The sequence below is a fragment of the Acomys russatus genome, chromosome 4, assembly GCF_903995435.1.
Source record: "Acomys russatus chromosome 4, mAcoRus1.1, whole genome shotgun sequence".
Taxonomy (NCBI): Eukaryota; Metazoa; Chordata; class Mammalia; order Rodentia; family Muridae; genus Acomys; species Acomys russatus.
Genome location: NC_067140.1, coordinates 3,566,656 through 3,586,075, shown reverse-complemented (window position 1 = coordinate 3,586,075; position 19,420 = coordinate 3,566,656). Strand labels below are relative to the sequence as shown.

Sequence of the window (19,420 nt, the reverse complement as noted above, 5' to 3'; positions counted from 1 at the left end):
TCAGCTTTGCAGAATCTTCAACACTGGAGTGGCTTTTTCCCCCTGGGAACTTTCAGGAGAGGATACTTTATTCTTAGCCTCATTTAGTTTTTAGATGGTATCTGAGCTATGGGGAAAACCAAGTTCACTCCCATGACCTGGGCTGTCAGGAGAGGTGGGGGTTTATTTCAGCCTATAGTGGCCTTCCTGCTACATGCTGTGCTGGATGCCAGGAGTGAGGGTCCTCTGTGCTGTATCAATTCTTCTCTGGCAGCCATGCCACCATCTATAGTCCTGACAGCAGGCTCCGCAGTGTCCTGCTCAGGCCATATGGGTTAGAGAAACAGGTGAGGGATATTTCTGGGACCCTGCTCCACAGTGGTCAATACTCTGGTGTTCTCCACACCCTGAGGTCAGGAGCTCTGCAGTGTGGCTGTCCAAGGTTTCTTCACCCTGAGGGCGTTCAACCTTTCTTAGCCTTAAGGCCCCCAAAATGTCTCTGGGCTCCTGAGGATCCCATTCTTTCAGCTTACTTCCATCTTCTTTCTTGGCTAGAGAAACTTCTCTGGGCATACAAATTCTCATGTCCTTCCAAGATGCCATCCTTGCAGGGCCTGGCTCTCACCTCTCTCTTTTTCTGTCTGGGCCTTACTTTAGCCCAGGATGACACAGAACTCATTCTGTAGTCTACGCTTCCTCAAACATGTGACAGTTTCTCTATCCCAGCCTCCTGAGTTCTGGGATGATGGGTGTGATGTATTTTTCTTTCTACAGAACTCAGAGGTCTTTCCCGAAGGGTGGGTCACAGGAGAACTAGAGCTGGAAGGATGCCCTTCATTTAAACACTTCAAGCCAGCGTCCCAGATGGCAGGAAACACAGCAAACTCAGACCCAGACTCACAGAAGAAACATCTTTATTACAGCTGCACACTCCACTGGGGCTGTCGCTGATCGTGGGCTTTGGGGGTCTTGAGCATATGCAGCTGGAGGCAGGGACTGGCCCTCGGCAGAGTGCTACTCGGGAATGACCAGCAGGATGTAGCCCTGTGGGCAGAGCAGAGACTCTATGGGCCCCCACTTCCCCCACGGCCTGCCTGTGACACCTGTGCCTCTAAGAAAGAAGAGTCAGGGACTGAGTGGATAAGGGTACAGAGCAGAGAGGAAGCGGAGTCCTGGGAGTGTTTACGAGGGCAAGAACACACTAGACCTTGGAGCTCTTCCTGAGATATAATGACTGAGAGATCAAAGGACAATGAGTAAATGAATGAGCAACCAGGGCAGCCAAGGAAGTGAGTGTGTGCTGTGCACTGTCCAGGTCCAGACGACACCTTTTCTCTAAAGTACAGTCTGCATGGTGCGCTCTGTTCCAATGGTAAGAGGCCGCCTAGAGGCCAATCAGCAAGGGAGCCTTGCTTTTCACAGGGCTGGTTACCAGGTGGTGCTTCAGTGGCTGGGAGGCTCGGGCTGCGTCCTGGCTCTGCTCATTCAGGTCTGACAATGGATCTGGCATACCCCGGACAGCAGTTACAAACCCTGCATTACCTGGATGTGTTCGTGCAGGCCCACTCAAGTGAGGGTCTGTCTTGACTCTCTAATGTCCCTAGGCTGATGTCAGGGAGGAACAGGAGGCTGGGGATGGGGAGTGGATGACACTGACTGGCCTGGTGAGGCCATGCCTGTTGCCCCTCCCACCTCAGGTTCTTGAAGGCAGGCTTCTGTAGTCAGGAATGGGGACTGGAGGGGAGGCCAGGGCCCAAGCTTGGGGTCCTAAAGCTCAAGTTCATTCATTTGTCCTGTTGTTTCTTCCTCCCTTCTGTCCTTTTTATTTATTTTTTATTTTTTAATTAAATTAAATTAATTAATTAATTTATTTTTTATGCAGAGTCCCATTATGTAGCCCAGGCTGGCCTGGAACTCACGATCCTTTTGCCTCTATTTCCTGAGTACTGAGATTACAAGTATGTGCCACCATCTTGGAAATCTTTTCAAGGTTAGAGATGAAAAAATGAGGAGTATGTCTGAGCCCTCCCCTTCCTACCAACTACTTTCTCCATTCCCTAAGATCCCTGTCTCTGTCTCTCTCTGTCCTGTCTGCTGTCCCTGCCCTGCCCCCATCTGGAGTTTATCATGATCGGCCTTCAGGAGACATTTCATTCTGGGAGATGTGCTCTGTTCATTTGAGGTTATATTTCTGTCTGCCTTCCAACTTGTTCTTTGGCTGCTTCCTTCAAATATTTCTTCCACCTTTCTAAAAAAATATTTCTATTTTTAGTTTATTTGTATCTATGGGTGTGTTTGTATGTCTGTGTGAGTGTATGCCATGTGTGTTCAGGGACCAGAAGAGGGCATCGTATCGTCTGGAGCTGGAGTACAGGTGGTTGTAAGGTACTGGATGTGTTCTGGGAATGGAGTTTGGGCCCTCTGGAAAAGCAGCAACGCTCTTTACTACTGAGACCCCAGCCCTGAACTTCCCTTAAATGAACTTTCCTTCCTTGGGAAGAAATGGGAGCCAGGACAGGAAACAGTTCCCTAGGCAGCACCTTAGGGGCCCCATCCACTTTCTGTCCTTCAGGTTGGCTGCCTCTGGCCTCCCTACCCAACCCCTGCTTTCCACTCCTGGATGTTTGCAGAGAGCAGGCACTGGGTACAACAGCACTGTTTGTGGGTACCCTGGGTACATTTAGGACACCCCAGTTGTAGGGAGATTGGTCGTTCTAGCTAAAACAGACTGTGAGGTCAGAGGAAGACTTCTCTTTGTCACACTGGCCCTGTTTTTCTACTTTTCTGAGCCTCAAGTCTCCTTTCAGTCAAAGTGGGGAGAACAGCATTATTAGCTATGTCTGTGTAAGGGGAGATGCTCTTGATAAGCCCTTTGTTCTGGCTTCCAGAGGGGCTCATGCAGCCCCCAAGGCCTCAGTCACTTCATCTATAACTGAAGTGTCACATCTGGCATAGTTGTAAGGTAGAGGCAATGTGAGAGGCAGAGGGCTTAAAAGTGGCCTCGGCTTCTAACTTCCTGTACATGTGCTGAGCATCATAGGAGGCCCCTCCCGTGTACCTACCTCAGAGAAGTCCGTTTGGGCATGACTGAAGGAGATGCCCTTGATGTTGGGCAGTGGGAGGCTGTGCTGTCTGAGCCACTCTGCAAGAGGAAGGTGGGAGCTCAGGCCTGGTGGGCAGGGCTATCTAGCAGGCATTCTGGGGAGGTTCTGTGTGGTTACCATTCCCAGCCCCTAGCTAGGGACCTTCTGTAGCTCAACCCCCTAATCAGGCAGCCCCGAACAGCAAGCAGCCCAGGGAAGTCTACTAGAGGTAATGCCAAATGACATTGACATCTACAAGTGTGTTGGGCTGTATTCAGAGCTATTCTGGGGTACATGGGCTCTACAAGCCACAGGCTGGAAACCCCTGATTGGCTCCTGGTCCCCTCTCAGTTCACTTACACCTGTCTTTTTAGAGGAATATTCTTTTAAATTCACCCCAGAGCTGTGAACACACTGTTAGGAAGCTATCCTTCTCTGGGATGATTTAAGGAAGACTCTGTTGGAGATTGATGACTTCCTGTGAATCTCCTTAGGAAATACATTTTACCTAATTTTCACACTGAACCTGAAAAATACTAACATGTTGGTAGAAATGAAACATTTCAAAAATGACATGACAGGAGTTAGCATCAACTGAAAACCTGAAAACGCTAGGAACTTGGCTCTGTTAGGCATTCTCAGTAAAGGCAAATACTCACCGATATGCTTGCTTGCTAAATAGCTAAAAAACTAAGCCTCAAACCAATGAATTTACAGAGGTTGTCAGTCTTCAATTAGTGCTTCTGTGGAGTAACTATTGGCTAGCTGATTTTCAAGAAACCGAGTTGTGAAAAACTGAGGGCCTGTCATGGCCTCCTCCTGTGCCATCACCCTGTACTGAGCAGCCTCGCTGTACCCATTTCCCTAGCCACTCTGGAGTCAGCTGGCATTTCTTGTTGGCCTAATGCTCACTCGGAAGTTGGGTGGTGGGGTGGATGGAGGAAGAAGAGCCCATGCCGTTGTTCTCCCATTTGTCTTCAGATGTCTTTGGGTCCCTGGCCTGAGGGCCCCTCATTCTAGTCTATTCCATGGAGTTTGTCCAAGACTCCCTGCTAATGTTTCTTACCTCAAGTTGTTTCATAGATGCCTCCTGGGTTTCCTCACTGGCTCTCACCTTTTCTCCTCTGGGTGTGCTTGTAGTCTGAGCAGCACCTCATGGCACTGAGCAGGCTCCTGGCCTGGTGTTTACACCTTGCGTGACCATACCAGCTTCTGGGCCTTACTCACTTTCTGGGCTGTCTCTTGACTCTTGTGGTGTTTCAAGGTACATCACACAAGTGAGAGCATGTGGTGGGCACTGAAAGAACGGCCCTGTCTCCCCAGCCCCTTGCAGCCTGACCTCTCTGGCTGCCCTGCTGGACCTTCCACTGCCCCCTGCTCTGTGCCCTGATAAGCCTCCGTTTTTGAATGGATTTGCTTGCTTCATGCCTAGAACCTTCCCTGCCTATATGGAAGGAAGGAAGAATGGAAGCCTAGCCACAATTTGTGTCTCTACCAACTTCTCAGTGTTTGCTCTCCTAATGAGACTCAGAGCACAAAAGACCCCCCAGCTGAGAAAGCAAGAAGCCATGATCCTGGACTCAGCTTGGCCAGAGATTTGCTGGGTCACCTTGGACAAGCCACCTTAGCTCTCTGGATCTGTAGAGTGGGCCCATCTGAAAGATGAAAAGGCTGAGCCAGATAACCTCTAGTAGGTAGCTAGTAGGGCTGGGCTGTTTATCATCTATATCTACATGTATCCATATCTACACACACACACACACACACACACACACACACACACACACACACACACACAGAGATATATGATGTGTATCTCTATCTCTCTATATCTTATATACCCTATTATCACTTGGTGTGAGCCACTGGACAGGATGCTAGGAACACAGTGAGAAACGTGAGAGCCTGCGTCCCTGGAAAGCTCATAATGCAGTGGGGCACAGGCGCTGACCAAGTGACCATGGGGCCAGGGGACGGGCACACACTCTGCCCATGGAATGACCAGGTCAGGAGGCCCAGTGCTATGGATTGCCCCGCATCTTCCTGGCTCACCTCCCCAGCTGTCTACACGGCCGTGTCTCTTAGCATCTGAGGAGTTCAAGGTGACACAGGGAGTTTTGGAGCATTCTAGATTCCTGGTAACTAGAGGTGAGGGTACTATATTGTGACGTTCAGCTTGCAGCCTCTCTAGCAGGTACAAATGCCCACCCAGCTGATCATGTTTACAATGTGAACTGCTCACTTTAGCTGGCCTATTGGCCTTAGCCCATCTAGCTCTCCATCTGGGACCACTGACTGCTGGCCCTGTTCTGAGGCTGAGTGGCCCTTCCACTTGGAGGAGGGCCCCTTTGTTGTGACTTTACATCCTTTCTGGCCACCTGCCCATGCCCTGGGCTCCCATCAGCATTAGCATTAGCAGCCTCTGCAAATTAGCATTAGAGGCTGAAGATTAGCATTAGCAGCCTCTGACAGCCCAGGTGTCTACTGCCTCCTGTTTGCCTGGAGGCCAGTCTCTGCCCAGGCAGCTGTTTGCACCCCATGTGGACAGGCCTGGTGCTCCCTTCAGCAATGTACTTCAGCAATGTGTGTCCTGACAGGAAGTACAGCGAGACTCACTGTTGTGGTGAGGCAGGAACCACCTCTTCAGGACCGCCAGGAGCAAGGACTTCAGGATCTCTTCCTGCAATGAAAAACAGCAGGCAGCTCAGTTCCTGTAGCTTGGCACATTCCAACCCAGGACAGGGAGACGCTATTGTACAGATGCCATCCAGAGTCTGGAAAAGTCCTGCAGATACCACCTTAAAATTATCCAAAGTCTTCCTACGTAGGCTAGGCTGGCTTTGAATTTGCTATCCTCCTGCCTTAGCCTTCCTTGTGCTGGGATTACGGGTGGCACCAAGTTTATCCTGATGCCACTTCTGAAGGACTATGGAGCCTTTGAGTAAGATTAGTGAAGGGCCAGGGGAATACTGAAGGGGCTGAAAAGGAGAAATACCATCTCTGCAGGGAAGCCAGGAAGGGAACGGGTCAGTGGGAGCCCTGGATGCAGCTTCACAGGGACCAACTGTGGGTCTGTGTGAGAGGGCAACTTCTAGGGCTGAGAGCTGCTGACAATGGGACACCTTGGAACAGCCTCCTATGCCTAGGAGTGTGCAAGGGTCTTGGTCAGATTCTCCCGATCATCAGGACACATTTGAAGACTCCTTCAGATATTTTTGTTTGTTTGTTTGCTGGGAGATGCTATTGCTATATACAGGCTTTTACTTGTCTGTGGTGTGGGTGGCTTATACAGGGTATAAATTGTCTGTCCATGCATGGTCACCCTGGTCAAGTGAAAATGATTTGACAAGGACCATAATAGTCTGTAGGGCGGGACCAGGTTGTGGGTCACATGCAAGGCCTGGGTTCCAGGCTCAGGGATCTCTCCCTAGGGTGTTTCTAGGTTTGGGCCCTCACTTAGCCCAATCCTTTAGGATTGGAGTCTGTGACATATAGACCGACAGAGAGGATGAGTGGGCCATGGGGAGGGAGCTTGCTAGCACTCATCTTCCCAAGCAGGAGCAGAATCAGCTCTTGGGGGAAGAGGTTCTGCCTGGTTGCCCAGTTCCCTGCACCCTGTGTTCAGCCTGGACGGGCCCTTAAAATCCTTGCCTCACCTTAGACGACTCTCCACCGCCTCCTTCTTTGACCCATCAGGGAATGCCATTAGCTAGGTCCACCTTCACAACACCAGCTCCTGGCTTTTGTGTGTTCAGCCACCATCACCTCATGGAACCTCATCCACCCTCTGCTGGCTACACCCTGTGGGGCCCCATTGTCCTCTTTGGTGTTGCTTCTTCTCTGCTCATACTCTCTCAACAAGGCTTCCATCTCAGTCTGAGGAAGTTGTCCCAGTGTGACCTGCCCCGCCATCTCTTGGTGTCTTGCACTCTGCTCCAGAGCCCTGGCTCTTCCCGGAGCCCTGGGAACACTCAGTCTTGGGTCTTCCCTAATGTCTCTAGTCTCCTCACTTCTGCTTTGAGCCTATGCTTAAAAGCTCACCTCTGCTGGGTGGTGATGGCGCGTGCTTTTAACCCCAATACTCAGGACCCAGGAGGATCTCTGAGTTCAAGGCCAGCCTGGTCTAGAGTGAGTTCCAGGATAGCCAGGGCTACACATGCTGTCTTGAGTCCACCCCGCATCCCCCCGCCAAAGCTCACCTCAATGCATCCATCAGATTCCTTTAAAAAGGATTTATTTATTTTTATTCTATGGTCATTGGTGCTTTGCCTGAATGTATGTCTATGTGAGAGTGTTGGATCCCCTGGAACTGTAGTTATAGACAGTTGTGAGTGCCATGTGGGTGCTGGGAACTGAACCTGGTCTTAACCACTGAGCCATCTCTCCAGCCCCAGACTCCTTTCTAATGTTGCTGATCCCCACATGATCCTGCTTCTCTCTTTGTGGTGTTAGCACCTGTCCAGTGCTGTATAATTTGCTTTGCTAAGGTTTATATGGGTTTACTTATGTCCGCCAGCAAGTGAATTCCCAAAGGGTGGGGACCTTTGTGTAGATAATTGGCCCCCCTGTGTATCTAAGGCAAGGGTAGCACATAGTAGGTGCTCAATTATTAAGATTTGTTATATACATGAAAGAATGAAACAGACAAGCCAAAAGCCCAGAGACTTCACCGTATAGGATTTGGGGCCCTCCAAGGTGAGATGGGTTAGGGACAGAGCATAACTCAGGCCTTCAGCTCTCTGTCAGTTACTTGAGACCATTTATACTTCAGGACACAAGGCTGAAGGAAGGGACTTACCTGATCCTCGATGATGGTGGGATAATGGCCCAAGGTGACTACAGCACTGCCAGAGGAAAGAGTCAATGAGTGGGGGGGAGGGGGGGAGAGGGGTAGGGTCTAAGCACCTGCTCTTCCTCGGGCTCAGCGGGGGGGGGGGGGGGGGGGATGGGGGCTGCCATTCGTAACCACTCTCTTTCTCTTTCTCTCCCCCTCTCCCCACCCGCCACTGTCAGCTGTCTTATATTTTCAAAACCCTTTACCCGCGAGTCTCCAACTGGAGTTTTAATTTCTGACTCCGTGAGGAGAGCACAGCGTTGGAGAGAAGTTGCTGTGAGGGATTGAAAGCAGACAGGGCAGAGCTGGAGTCATTCCTACTGAGGCAGCTTGTGTTCTGTCTCAGGGCCCTCACGCTGTACTGTCTTCCCCACACGGTGCCTATAAGGGCATCACTGGGAGACAGGACATTGATGGGGCTGGCTGCTCAGGCCTGAACCTGAGGCAGGCTCAAAGTAGAGGCAGCCTTGGTCCTGGAATCAGCCTTTCTGGAAGCCGGTGGGTTCTTTGTCCGTGTTCATATTGGGATGAACCCAGGCCCTCACACTACGCAAGGGCTCTACCACTGAGCAACAGGCCCAATTGACTTTTTATTTTATTTTAAATGGATTCTTGCTGGGTTGCCCAAGTTGGTCTCAGGCTTCAGGACTCAGGTGAGCCCTCTGCCTCAGCTTCTCAAGTATCTGGCTCCCCTTGGTTTTGTGGGCTGTTGATCTGCCTCTGTAACTCATATGCACAGGTACAGGGCTCTTTGCCACCAGTGAGGGCTAGCTAATTCTTGATCATGTAATGATGCGACCAAAAATTCAAGGACCCTGTTACTTCCTTAGGATGCCGGCCAATGCTCCTGTGGCAGAGTGACTCTTCTGCCCCCTCATCTGAGGCACTTCCCAATTTTGAGGCTAGGACATTCAGAATCGAGCTATTGGAATTTGAAGAGATGGGGTACATATCCCAGAATTCCCTCCATTGGTCGTGGCTGTCAGGGGCATCTTGGCTCCAGTTTCTGTCCAGCTCCGTGACTCAGCCATGCCTAGGGGAGTCCTTGGGAAGACCTACTGCACCCTACAGGAGGGTCTGGAGCCGAACACTCTTCATGGCCTAGGAGGTCCTTGGGGAGCCCCAGGGGGAGACTAGGACTACAGAAACCAGTGTTAATGTCTTAGCATAGCTGTCCACACGTAGACTGGTAGCAGATGGCGGTGGGATTGGTCACAGCAGGCCCATCTCCTTGCCCCCAGCCTGCAGACTGGGAACCAAATCTCTGCAGTTTCACTCACCCAGGCAACTGCACTAGAGGAGGCATTGTTGGTCCCCTGTAGCATCAGTAAGCCCTTCTGGGTGACGGTGGCCCTATAGCCATCTAGGTGGACAGTGGGGGGGTCCGGGGCGCTGACGATCAGTCCCAGGCTCCCACTGGTCAGATTGCGAGCCTAAGTGAAGTTAAAGGAGAGAAGGTAGAGGAAGGGTCAGAGGGCGGCTTTCCTGGGCCTTGGCCTCTTATGAGGCAGGGCACTGGGTTTCTCTGGGTAGCTCAACATCTTCCTGTCGTAGTGTTCTGACTGCTTCCTCCTGTTTCACGTCCCCGACACTGCAAAGGGGTGCAGTGACTTCCAGAGTCCATAGCAGGAGAATGGAGTACGTCCATGGAATCTTCAGGTCTACTCTGCCTAGCCCAGGGCACTGGAGAAGGGGCAGGTGCCATACCTACCTCTGACTGGGACTGCGGGGCGCTCGGGGACATCAGCTCCCAGAGGCCAGTTTCCTAGAAAGGTAAAGAACAAGTGAGTTCTTTAGAGTTGTTGGAGTCTTGTATGTCCTGAACAAACTGGGGGCTCTGGGAGACTTGCACTGCCTCAGCTCAAGACAAGTCACCTGCCTGGCTTCTCAGAGCCACTTGCCTGGAAAGGTTAGCTGTCTATGGTTTTCACAATTGTCTCCTAACATCCTGTATCATTTTTGGGGGCCAAGGTCTTGCATATTATGTTTTAACCTGGCCTTAAACTCACTATGTAGCTGAACTCTTGATCCTCCCCTCAAGAGTGCTGGGATTCCAGGTGTGAATAGTGCCTGGCGTCAGAGCCAGGGCTTCATGTATGCGAGGCAAACTCTATCACTGAGCGGCACCCACAGCCTCTTACATTGAAAACATCTCAAAGCACAGTGAAGCAGAGAGAGTGCCTGGCTCAGAAAGATATGACAGCAGAGCCCACGTTTACCAGGAAGATTCCGAGCCCCTCTTCAGAGATTCTGCCGTGTTGCTGCCCTCTGTCTGTCTGTCTGTGGTGTTAATAACACTTCTAATAAACTCTGCACTCCCAAGTAATCCATTTCATTGTCCCTCTTGAACACCCACCCCAAACCTTTCATTTACCAGATCATTTTCTTGTTTAGTTTTCTAGTCCCATATGAGACTCTGATCTCCAAATGGTAGAGCCCCTGCAAGCACAGGGCCAACCCCCAGCAGGCTTTCACAAATATCTGCTGTGTAAGAATGGGTATGCAGGGGCTGGAGAGATGGCTCAGTGGTTAAGAGCACTGGCTGTTCTTCTAGAGGTCCTGAGTATGGTGGCTCACAACCATCTATAATGAGATCTGATGCCCTCTTCTGGCCTGCAGGTGTGCATGTAGATACAACACTGTATACATAATAAATAAATAAATCTTTTTTTTTTTTAAAAAAGAATGGGTATGCGTTATGAAGAGAACACTAAAGGGGTGTGAGTGTCCCTCTTCTCAGCTACAGGGGCTCCTGTGCTGGATCTGAAGGGTAAGTAGGAGCTAGTCAGGCTAGACTTGTCAAGTCCAGAGTGGGGAAATGCCTTTTGCTACAGGGGCCTTTGGCTCTTTCCTGTAAGGAACAGGGCAAGAATATTCTGTCTCTCCCTGCTGCCCATCTCCCACCACTCACCAAGGAGTTCTGTAGCTCCACGAAGATCTCCTGGCTGGTGTAGAGACAGGACAGGACATCATTGTAGATTTCTACCCAAAAGGCAAGGTTGGCCATGCTGTCCTGGGGTAATCCTGGGAGAGATGGGGGAACCATGTGCTCTGGCCTTGGGGCCCGCTGGTGTGGCCCACAGGGAGTTACAAGCTTCAGAGAAAAGATGGAAGAAAGACGTTCAGTGGGGACATCTGGTCACAGCTCAGCATGCTGACCACAGCAGCCACAGTTTCCTTTGAACCTACCAACAGCCCCAGAAGAGAGCCATCATGATCACCATCTGACCACAAGGAAACTGAGGCCCAAAGAGGTGACATCACTCATTCAAATCCCGCATGAGGAAGAGGTGGAGCTGAGCCCCTGAGCCTGGCTTCCTTGACCCTATCAAGCTCCACTCCGTTTTCTGAACCCTGACCCTCCTGGGCCTTCTTGTCCTTCCTGCCTTCCATTTCAGAGACATCAAAGAGCAGCGGTCAGGCGCTGGATAGTCCTCAGTTTCCCCATCTGAGAGCTGACTCAGCTGCTTTCCCTCTGGGCCCCCCATTCCCCTTGCTCACTCCTCTTTTGCCTGTGTTCCCCTTCCCCCTTTGCTCCCCACCTTGAGAGGCTCGGTCTCCCCACATAAGGATGCTCCATGGCAGCCTGTTGCTCACCTGCACTCTCATCAGGATGGCTCCCTCTGTGAACTCTGTGGTAGTCAAATAGTACTGGAAATCGTTGGGACCCGAGACGATAGGAGCTATGGTGCAGAAATGAAACCCAACTCAGCCAGAGGTAGAGGTGGGAAGGGTGCTGTGGGAGGGAGGGAGAAATCCCTGCTCCTCTGCTCAGCCTTAAGTTCCTCAATGGCTGAGCACAAGCCCCTTGGAACCAGGGACATTTATTGCAAGATGGCCTCGTGCCTGGTTGTTGGCATTGTTCTAACAGGCGTTATTATCAATCGGCCTTCCAGTGAGCCTGCTTAACAGGTAGGGAAACTGAGGTGTGCAGAGGAAGTGACATATGAAGGCTACAGACTATGTTGTCTCCCCCTTTTCCCCAGTGGAAAGCATCCTTTCTGCAGGCAGGACTGTCATTTCTCTGGGGATATTTCTAGAGACAGTGCCTGGCACATGGCAAGGGACAGTTGACCAGTAGCAACATACGGAGAGTGATGTGTAACAGGTCTTCCAGCAGGAAGTTGAGCAGGTTTGTGGCCACAGGGCACACCTAGAGGGAAGAGAAGAGGGGGTTCCTGTTGGCATGGGCCTGAGGTAGAGGGGCTCCCTTGGGTGCCACACCCTTCCCCTGGTGACTCACTATCTTCTGGAGGAGGAAAGGCAGTGCTTTCTCCAGGGTATCAGTCACCAGTTTCAGCAGCTGATTTAGCAGCAGAATGTCTGTTCTAGGGGAGGGATAACACGTGGGCTCAGCCATGCAGTGTACCAAAGGCATGGGCAGGAAAGGGGAGGCCGCACACTGCTGAGGAAAGCTCCTCTAGGAAGGCCTACAGTGGCTACCTTTTCCTTCCCTGGCATTTATACCTCCTCTCCCTTTTCTTTCTCCTGCCTTCCCCCTCTGTGTGTTTTCTGTCTGATTTTCTGCATTATGTCCTGATCCGTATTTTCTCTTTCATAAAAGGCTTTGGGATTTTCAAGCAGGAAGTGGCCCCACTGGCAATGGAGAGGCCATATCCGGCTTCCTGGAGGTTTTGGGTTGTGTACACAGAAGGGTGGTGGCTCCCCATGGGTGTCAGGTTCCGAGCTGTGTAAGCAGGTTGGTTCATCTCCTCCTCAGGACCACTCCACGTGGGCTGGGCACTGTAGGCAATGAAACTGAGGCTCCAGAAGTCTGCAGCTGGCCAGGACCAGTGACCTTCAGTGTGGAGGCAGGGGAGGCTGACAGGTGGCATGTACAAGCTGGGGCTTTGGAAGGAGAGGTGGTCCCAGACCTGGGTTTCAGAGAAGGACCACTGCAGAAAGGGCGGGGCAGTGCAGGAAGAGCCACCATCTGCTGTGCTCAGGGGAGGCTCAGGGGAGGCTCAGGGACTACTCACTGCTTCAGGATCTTTATGTTCAGGCTTCCAGGGGGTGTGTGGCACTCCTCGAAGGCCACCTGGGTCTTGTTCCCTATCTGTTCCAGCCGTACTCCAATGCGTATGTTCTTGATGGCTTCTAGCCACAGGATCCTGTAGGGACAGTATGTCTGGCCAGGCTCCCAGCCAGAGTCCAAGGCTGAGACCAGACCTCACGAACTGGCTGTTTGCTGTTGCCACCAGTGAGCTTGCATTAAAAACTAGGAGAGCTCTTTACAATACTGAATCTGCTGGCCGACTGGGCAGCACTGGTCCTCACAGGGCAACAGACAACTACGCTGGGCATGACCTTGGGATGGGACGCACACTCTCACGATTGGGTCAAATGTCTTACTAGTGCCACATTGCCCCAGCCATGGAGATGGTATGTTCTTCAGGGAGCAGAGACACACTCTCAGGCCCCTCAACTCTGTCATAGTGTTTCCTCAGGCTCACATCTCTTGTCCAAGGACTAACTAAGGGGTCTGCTTAGCTTCTGACATCAGATGAAATCAGGTGGGATGGTTGTACAATGCTCCAGTAAGTGGTAAAGTTACACTAGCTGGCATATTCCCAAAGGGCATTGTGACCCTCCCCTACTTCACAAGCCAACATGGGTCTCTATCACTGCCTCTGGTGGTGGCCACATGGACAGCCACTCACAGTTCAGAGCTGTGCAGGTGGCCTACTGCAATCAGGAACTGGGATACCTGGATATAGATTCATATCCAGGCAATGGACAGACACTCTTGCTTCAGCTGCCCAGCCCAGACAGTTCCATTAGGGCCCAAATGCACAAATAGCATAGGAGAGGTCCCTCATTGATGACTCACTGTATGACCCTAGGCAGGCCTCTTAACCCATTCTATGCCTCAATTTCCCTGTAAGTCAGCCTTTGAAACATGCCCAAGTGGGAAGGTCTTATGATTTCTTTTTTGTCATGATATATAGCTTTTGTTTGTCTTGCCTCGTGGCAACCTGTGGGGAGGAAGTGCCATGGATACTTACTCCAGGAATGAGAGGTACAGTTTGCAGCGCAGTGTGACCTGCAGCAGGCTGTCACTCAGAATTTGCAGGGTGACTTCTGGTCCCTTGGCATCTTCTATGAACAACCTGTGGGAGGCATGGGGATGAAGTGTCTGGCTTCTTGTGTATCTGAAGCAGCTAGAATGGGAACTGGCCCCAGGAGAAGTGGAGAGAGCTTCGGGGCAGCCTGCCCTTGCCCACTGGCCTGCCAGGGACCATAGAACTCTGCTTCCAGTCTCTAAGCCTTGAAGACCCTTCTCTGGGTCAGACTCTAACAAAGCAGACACTGTAGCTTAAGTCTATGCACACACAACCACCTGCATCCAAGTGCAAGCCTCTGGGGCCAAGGCTGTGGCTTAGTGGGAGAAGTCTTGCCAATGTACGTGGGACCGTGGGGTTGACCCCCAGGTCTAGGGAATAAGGCTCTATGAGCTTTTCAAAAGAAAAGCCAGCAGGCAAGAACGTGTGCGAGGGAGTCTCACCAGGCCCTCTGCTGCCCATGAAGGGTTCTGCAGAGCACCCTCAAGTATTGTGCTCCCTTCAGAGGCCTCAGGTTCACTCCTTCCTGGGCTTCTAGGGGTCAAGGTTGCACTGTGGATACCAGTGTCAGCTGCTGAGTCCTGTGGTGTCATTGAGACTGGCAGCAACATGTCCTCTCCCAAAGAAACCATGCAGCCAGCATGGGGCCTTCTGGAGGGGAGTTCTGTTTATTTCAAAACAGGGTCACATATAGCCTGGGCTCGTCTCAGACCTCTGATGTAGCTAGGAAAGAATTTCTGATCCTCTTGCTCAGCCTGTAGGATATTTTTAGAATCAGACATTGTGGTCTTTTCTTTGGTCCCTCCCAAACCATATCCTGGAATAGGGTAGGCTTATAGCCATGACGTGATGGCACAGGTCGGGTGGGGAAATCAGTGGACAGTGCCAACACTTGGCATGGCTGGAATGCTACGTACTTATGCTGCCTTCCTGCGCAGTGCCCACCCCCCCCCACCACTATGGTTCCCTGACTTCTCACTCCATTTCACCCCCATTAGAAGAATCCCTTTTGGAGCCTGAAGTCTTAGGACCTATGGGTCTTTCCTTGCTCATGTTGGAGAGGGACTCATGCATCCATGGCTGAGCCTGTGCCTGTGCAGGTCACTTTGAGGGAAATCAACACCATTCACTGAGGTGGTTTCTTGTTCTCCTAGGAGGCTCCAACCTAAGGCTTTCAGGGCTGAGCAGACAGCATGGTGGGGCATCTGGGAACTGGCTAAAGGACTATAGACCTGACACTAATGTTTGTCATGTGGGAGGTCAGGACATGTAGCCAGATTTTCATGGGTTACACTGTGTCCCTGTCTCCAAGTTTAAGCTAAAGTCCTGGCCCCTAGTACCCCAGAACATGACCTTATTTAGAAAGACACTGGCTGCCAACATGATTAATAAGGGTGAAGTCATACTAAGTAGCCTAGACTATAAGTCACCATGGAAGGGGATTTTGGACCCAGGGAGGGTGCCCTGTGAGGTGGTAATATCAGGATTCTGGTATCAGCACCGGTGGTTGTTAGTGGATGCCAGGAGCAAGGGCTGAGCCATGCTTCCAGGAAGCAGCTGCAGATCCCTGCCCTGGCCTCCGTCTTCCACAGGGAGGTCCCTTGGCTCTGGACACTTCAGTGTGGCTTTCCTGGCACATTCATGTAATTGGGAAACCTGGATTTTGAGGAAAACGTCATTCAAATGCAGGCGATTAACTGAAGCTATTTTGGAAACACTTCAAATTTGTAAAGCAAAGGAGTAGGGAACCACAGAGGCTGCTGCACTGCCAGCCCACTTTGATATAGACCCTGCTTCCTTCCTGGAGGGATTTGGAGAGTTCTAGAAAGGTAGCTACACAGTAGGGGGGTACCTGCTTCATGCATTTGTGGACCCCATGTCACCTCTGCTCCACTCGACAGAGTAAGGCCTCCTGAGGGAGAAGGGAGGCCACTCACCCAGCTGTCTGTAGCAGCTTCTTCAGCTCAGGGACAGTCTTCCCAGAGAGCAAGTTCCCCACAAGTGACAGGTCCAGCTCACTCTTCTTTCCCACAAGCTCCTTTGTGACAAAGGGCAGGTGGTCTAGGGCAGACACACCCTCACTTGGGGATCCAGTTACAGTCATCCTGGTCACACGCTTCAGGACCTGGTGCTCAAAGAATAGAGCTGAAATGCCTGGGGACAGAGCGTCTCAGGGTTTGTTAAGCCATTCAGGAAACACCCACCCGCACCTGTTCTCAGCCTAGCCGATAAGATAGCTATTCGGTTCTTATGAGGAGACCAGAGCTTAGGTCTCAGTGTGTTGCCCAGGTTGGTCTGAAACTCCTGGGCTCCAAGTCATTCTCCGGGCTCAGCTTCACCTTGCCTCCAACCAAGGTCAGCCAGCAAGTCTTAGTCTGCTGGGCTCAGGAAGTAGCATGGCTCCTGCTGCCCCGGAGTTGACATGGGAGTGAAGGAGAAAGACAAATTAGTACTCAGATCAGCAAGGAAAGTAAGTTTTGGAAGTGTTACGGAGAAAACGGAACGGTAGAGTTAAAATGTGATTCGGGTGAGGAGGGTCAGGGAGGGCTGCTCTGAGGAGGCAGCTTTGACAGACGCCCCAAGGAGGTGAAAGAGCTCATTACAGAAGGGAGGACAACGGCATGCGCAAAGGCTATGAGCCTGGTGATTTTGCAAAACAAATCCTTGAGCTGGGGCATCAAGCACCTCGCAGTTGAGTGGTAAGGAGATCAGCAGACAGACAGGTTAGCAGGTGCTGTGTCTGGACAAGGCCGTTTCACCAGAGACCTGTGGGAGCCAGGAGATACAGGGAGACCAGAGAAGTTTCTGGACAGGAGGTGGTGGGGATTTTGTCTCTCAGGCTCAGTCAGAGTACACTGCGCTGCTTTCTTAGGGGCCATGATTCTCCAAGCCTGTTCTTTGAGATTCACCTGTTTCCAGTTGTTCCATGTCGATCTGCAGGAAGAGAGGACTATGGGTTGTCCCTTGGGCTTGGGGCAGCAGCCCCCAGCATAGCAGCAGCGCCCACGGCAGCAGCAGCATCCCGTTCAGAACCTGTGGTCATGGAAATGAAAGTTTATGTCTTCTTCCAGGGGCCTGTGGCCCTGGGTCCCTGGTCTGTATCTCCCACATCCATCTTTTTGTGTCCTAAGAGTCCTGCTCTGGGCCTGACTCTCTCGTAGCGGCATAGTAAACACCAGAGCTTGGCTCTGAATCCAGCATGACTGGGTGCTAAGAACCTCTGCTCTATTTCATCACGTGATGGCGGGGGCACAGCAGACATTTGTGTGTGCCAGTGCTGTCTTCCTTATCCTTACCACTCCCTGAATGGGGCCTTCTGGGTCTCTCAGGCCAGTGTCACCAGCTTTCTTAAAGGACCACTCTTATATGCCAAGCTCTGAAGCAATGGGTGGGCACATAGTGAGAAGTGAAGGCCCCTGGCCAGGGCTTGGCACACTCAGGAGTTCTTCGGGGAAAGAATCACTTCTCTTGGCACTAGCCACGGGCTTTTGGCCAAAACTGATAGAGTCTGGCACTGAGGTGTGGGGCAGGGCATGCAGCAAGCTCAGAATGTGGCCAGTGGACTCCAAGGAGGAAGTGGGCTGGGCCTGTGCCCTTTCCCTTTGGTGCATCTTCAGCTTTTATGAGGGGTATAGAAGCTGCTAATGCCAAGATGCGACTGGCGTGGAGCCCAAGGGGGTGAGGATGTGGGGTGTGTGTGTGTGTGTGTGTGTGTGTGTGTGTGTGTGTGTGTGTATGTGTGTGTATGTGTAGGTGAAGGGCAAATGTATTCCCATGCCTTTCCTGTGTATCTCACCTAGGCTCTCATCTCATTTCTGCCTAGACATGGTCACCAGTGTTGCGGACAGGTACTAGAACAATTGCTTTGCCTGTGTAGGAGCTGAGTAGCGGAGAGCAAGCCATGTGCATTTCCTGAGTAGCGGAGAGCAAGCCATGTGCATTTCTTTCTTGGCTCCATTCAGAATATGATAAACCTACCCATGGCTTTGGGGAGATGGTGAAGGTCACTGTGGCAACAACTGTGCAGATGTGAGCACAGGGCCTGGTGCACAGGAAGGGTTAATAAGATGTTATCATCATTTGCATTCTATACATAAGGAGCTGAGGCATGGAGGGGTAAGAGCCTCCGTCAGGATCAGGTAGCATGTCCAGGGAAATCTGGGACTTGATGCCAGGACCCAGAAAGGGCCCAGAGATTTGGTGGTTCTGCCACAGCAGTTCCAGGCCAATGCTCTCTGCCACTTACCTGTGCAGAGGCCCTGTCTTGTGGGGACTCAGCACCCCTTGCTCTTGCATGCCTCTGGCTATGTGAACATGGCTCCTTCCTTATTGTGTGGTGTGGCCAGCCCATAGCACACAGGACTCTCTCCTGTTGGCATGGGATTTTCTACAGAATTTTCTCCTTTACAACTTAGGGCACAGGAAGGGCAGGTGTTAGCTCCAATTTTCTTTTCTGTTTTTGTTTTGAACTTATTTTTTTTGGGGGGGACTACAATATCGTTATATAATTTCTTCCTTTCCTTGCTCGCCTGTTCCTCTATGAGTTCCAGTTTTCACTTGGGGATTCAGGGCTGACAGCTGTGGAAGACGGAATTCTGGGATACAGAAGATACCCAGGAAGTACAAGGCTGGCCTTGGCTTAGCTTATTCTGAAGCCTTCCTTCAGATAACAGCATAAACTGGCAGCAGGTGCTCACAGGATTTGGTGAAATATGTTGGAAGTTCTTTTTTTTTTTTTTTTTTTTTTTTTTTAAAGATTTATTTATTTATTTGTGTGTGTGTGTGTGTGTGTGTGTGCACGTACTCACATGCCTACATGAGTTTATGTGCACCACATATGTGTATGTGCCTTGGCAACCAGAGGGCACCAGGTTCTCTGGAACTGTAGTTAGAGGTGGTTCTGAGCTGCCTGACGTAGGTACTTGGTCCTCTGCCAGAGCAGTAAGTACTCTTAGTCTCTGGTCCATTTCTCCAGCCCAAAGAGTGAGGTTTATTTTATTTTATTTTGTATGTGTATGGGTGTTTTGCGTGCATTTATCTCCAGATACCATATGTGTGCTTGGTGCACACAGAGACCAGAAGGCAGCACTGGATCCCTTGGCACTGGAGTTACAGCCCTGGGGACTGAATGCAAGTCCTCTTGAAGAGCAGCCAGTGCTCTTCACTGCTGAGCCCTCTCTCTGAGCTCAAGACTCGGGTTGATTTGAAACATGGTCTTGTGATGTAGCCAGCTAGGAATCCTCCTATCTCAGCCTTCTGAGGAGGTAGGATCATAGATGGGTGTCACTAAGGGACAATTATAAGACATCATGTGGAGTTTTCTCTTTGCTGTTTTTGAGAGTCAGACTGAAGAGGGGCTTTTGCTCTGTCGAGGAAGGATGCTGAGGTGCAAAGCTCTGCCTGTGGGAGTTGGCAACTCCTCCCTCTAGAGCCTCCTGTCTCTGGGTCAGGGATGGCAGTCT

The 19,420-nt window shown here is 51.2% G+C and overlaps 1 protein-coding gene across 1 annotated transcript; it reads right to left on the bottom strand.

Moving 5' to 3' along the window:
- Positions 1–726: 726 nt before the first annotated feature.
- On the bottom strand, positions 727–18,254 carry LOC127188342 (uncharacterized). Its single transcript, XM_051144826.1, has 17 exons — positions 18,205–18,254; positions 17,937–18,000; positions 16,868–16,991; positions 15,896–16,112; positions 13,902–14,006; positions 12,876–13,007; positions 12,140–12,224; positions 11,986–12,049; positions 11,494–11,579; positions 10,808–10,990; positions 9,608–9,661; positions 9,078–9,329; positions 8,103–8,170; positions 7,861–7,906; positions 5,679–5,742; positions 3,042–3,121; positions 727–1,023 (listed from the first exon to the last, which is right to left on the bottom strand). The coding sequence occupies exons 1-17, from the start codon at positions 18,252–18,254 to the stop codon at positions 994–996; spliced, it is 1,704 nt and encodes a 567-aa protein (XP_051000783.1). The 3' UTR covers positions 727–993.
- Positions 18,255–19,420: the final 1,166 nt, after the last annotated feature.

Bases quoted from the DNA above. Each gene is read 5' to 3' on its own strand.
- LOC127188342 (XM_051144826.1), bottom strand. From the start codon at position 18,254: ATGCAAGAGCAAGGGGTGCTGAGTCCCCACAAGACAGGGCCTCTGCAC. The intron at 12,050-12,139 runs GTGAGTCACCAG...TCTTCCCTCTAG, and splicing joins CTTTCCTCCTCCAGAAGATA to GTGTGCCCTGTGGCCACAAA. The intron at 1,024-3,041 runs GTAGGTACACGG...CTCTGCCCACAG, and splicing joins CCCAAACGGACTTCTCTGAG to GGCTACATCCTGCTGGTCAT.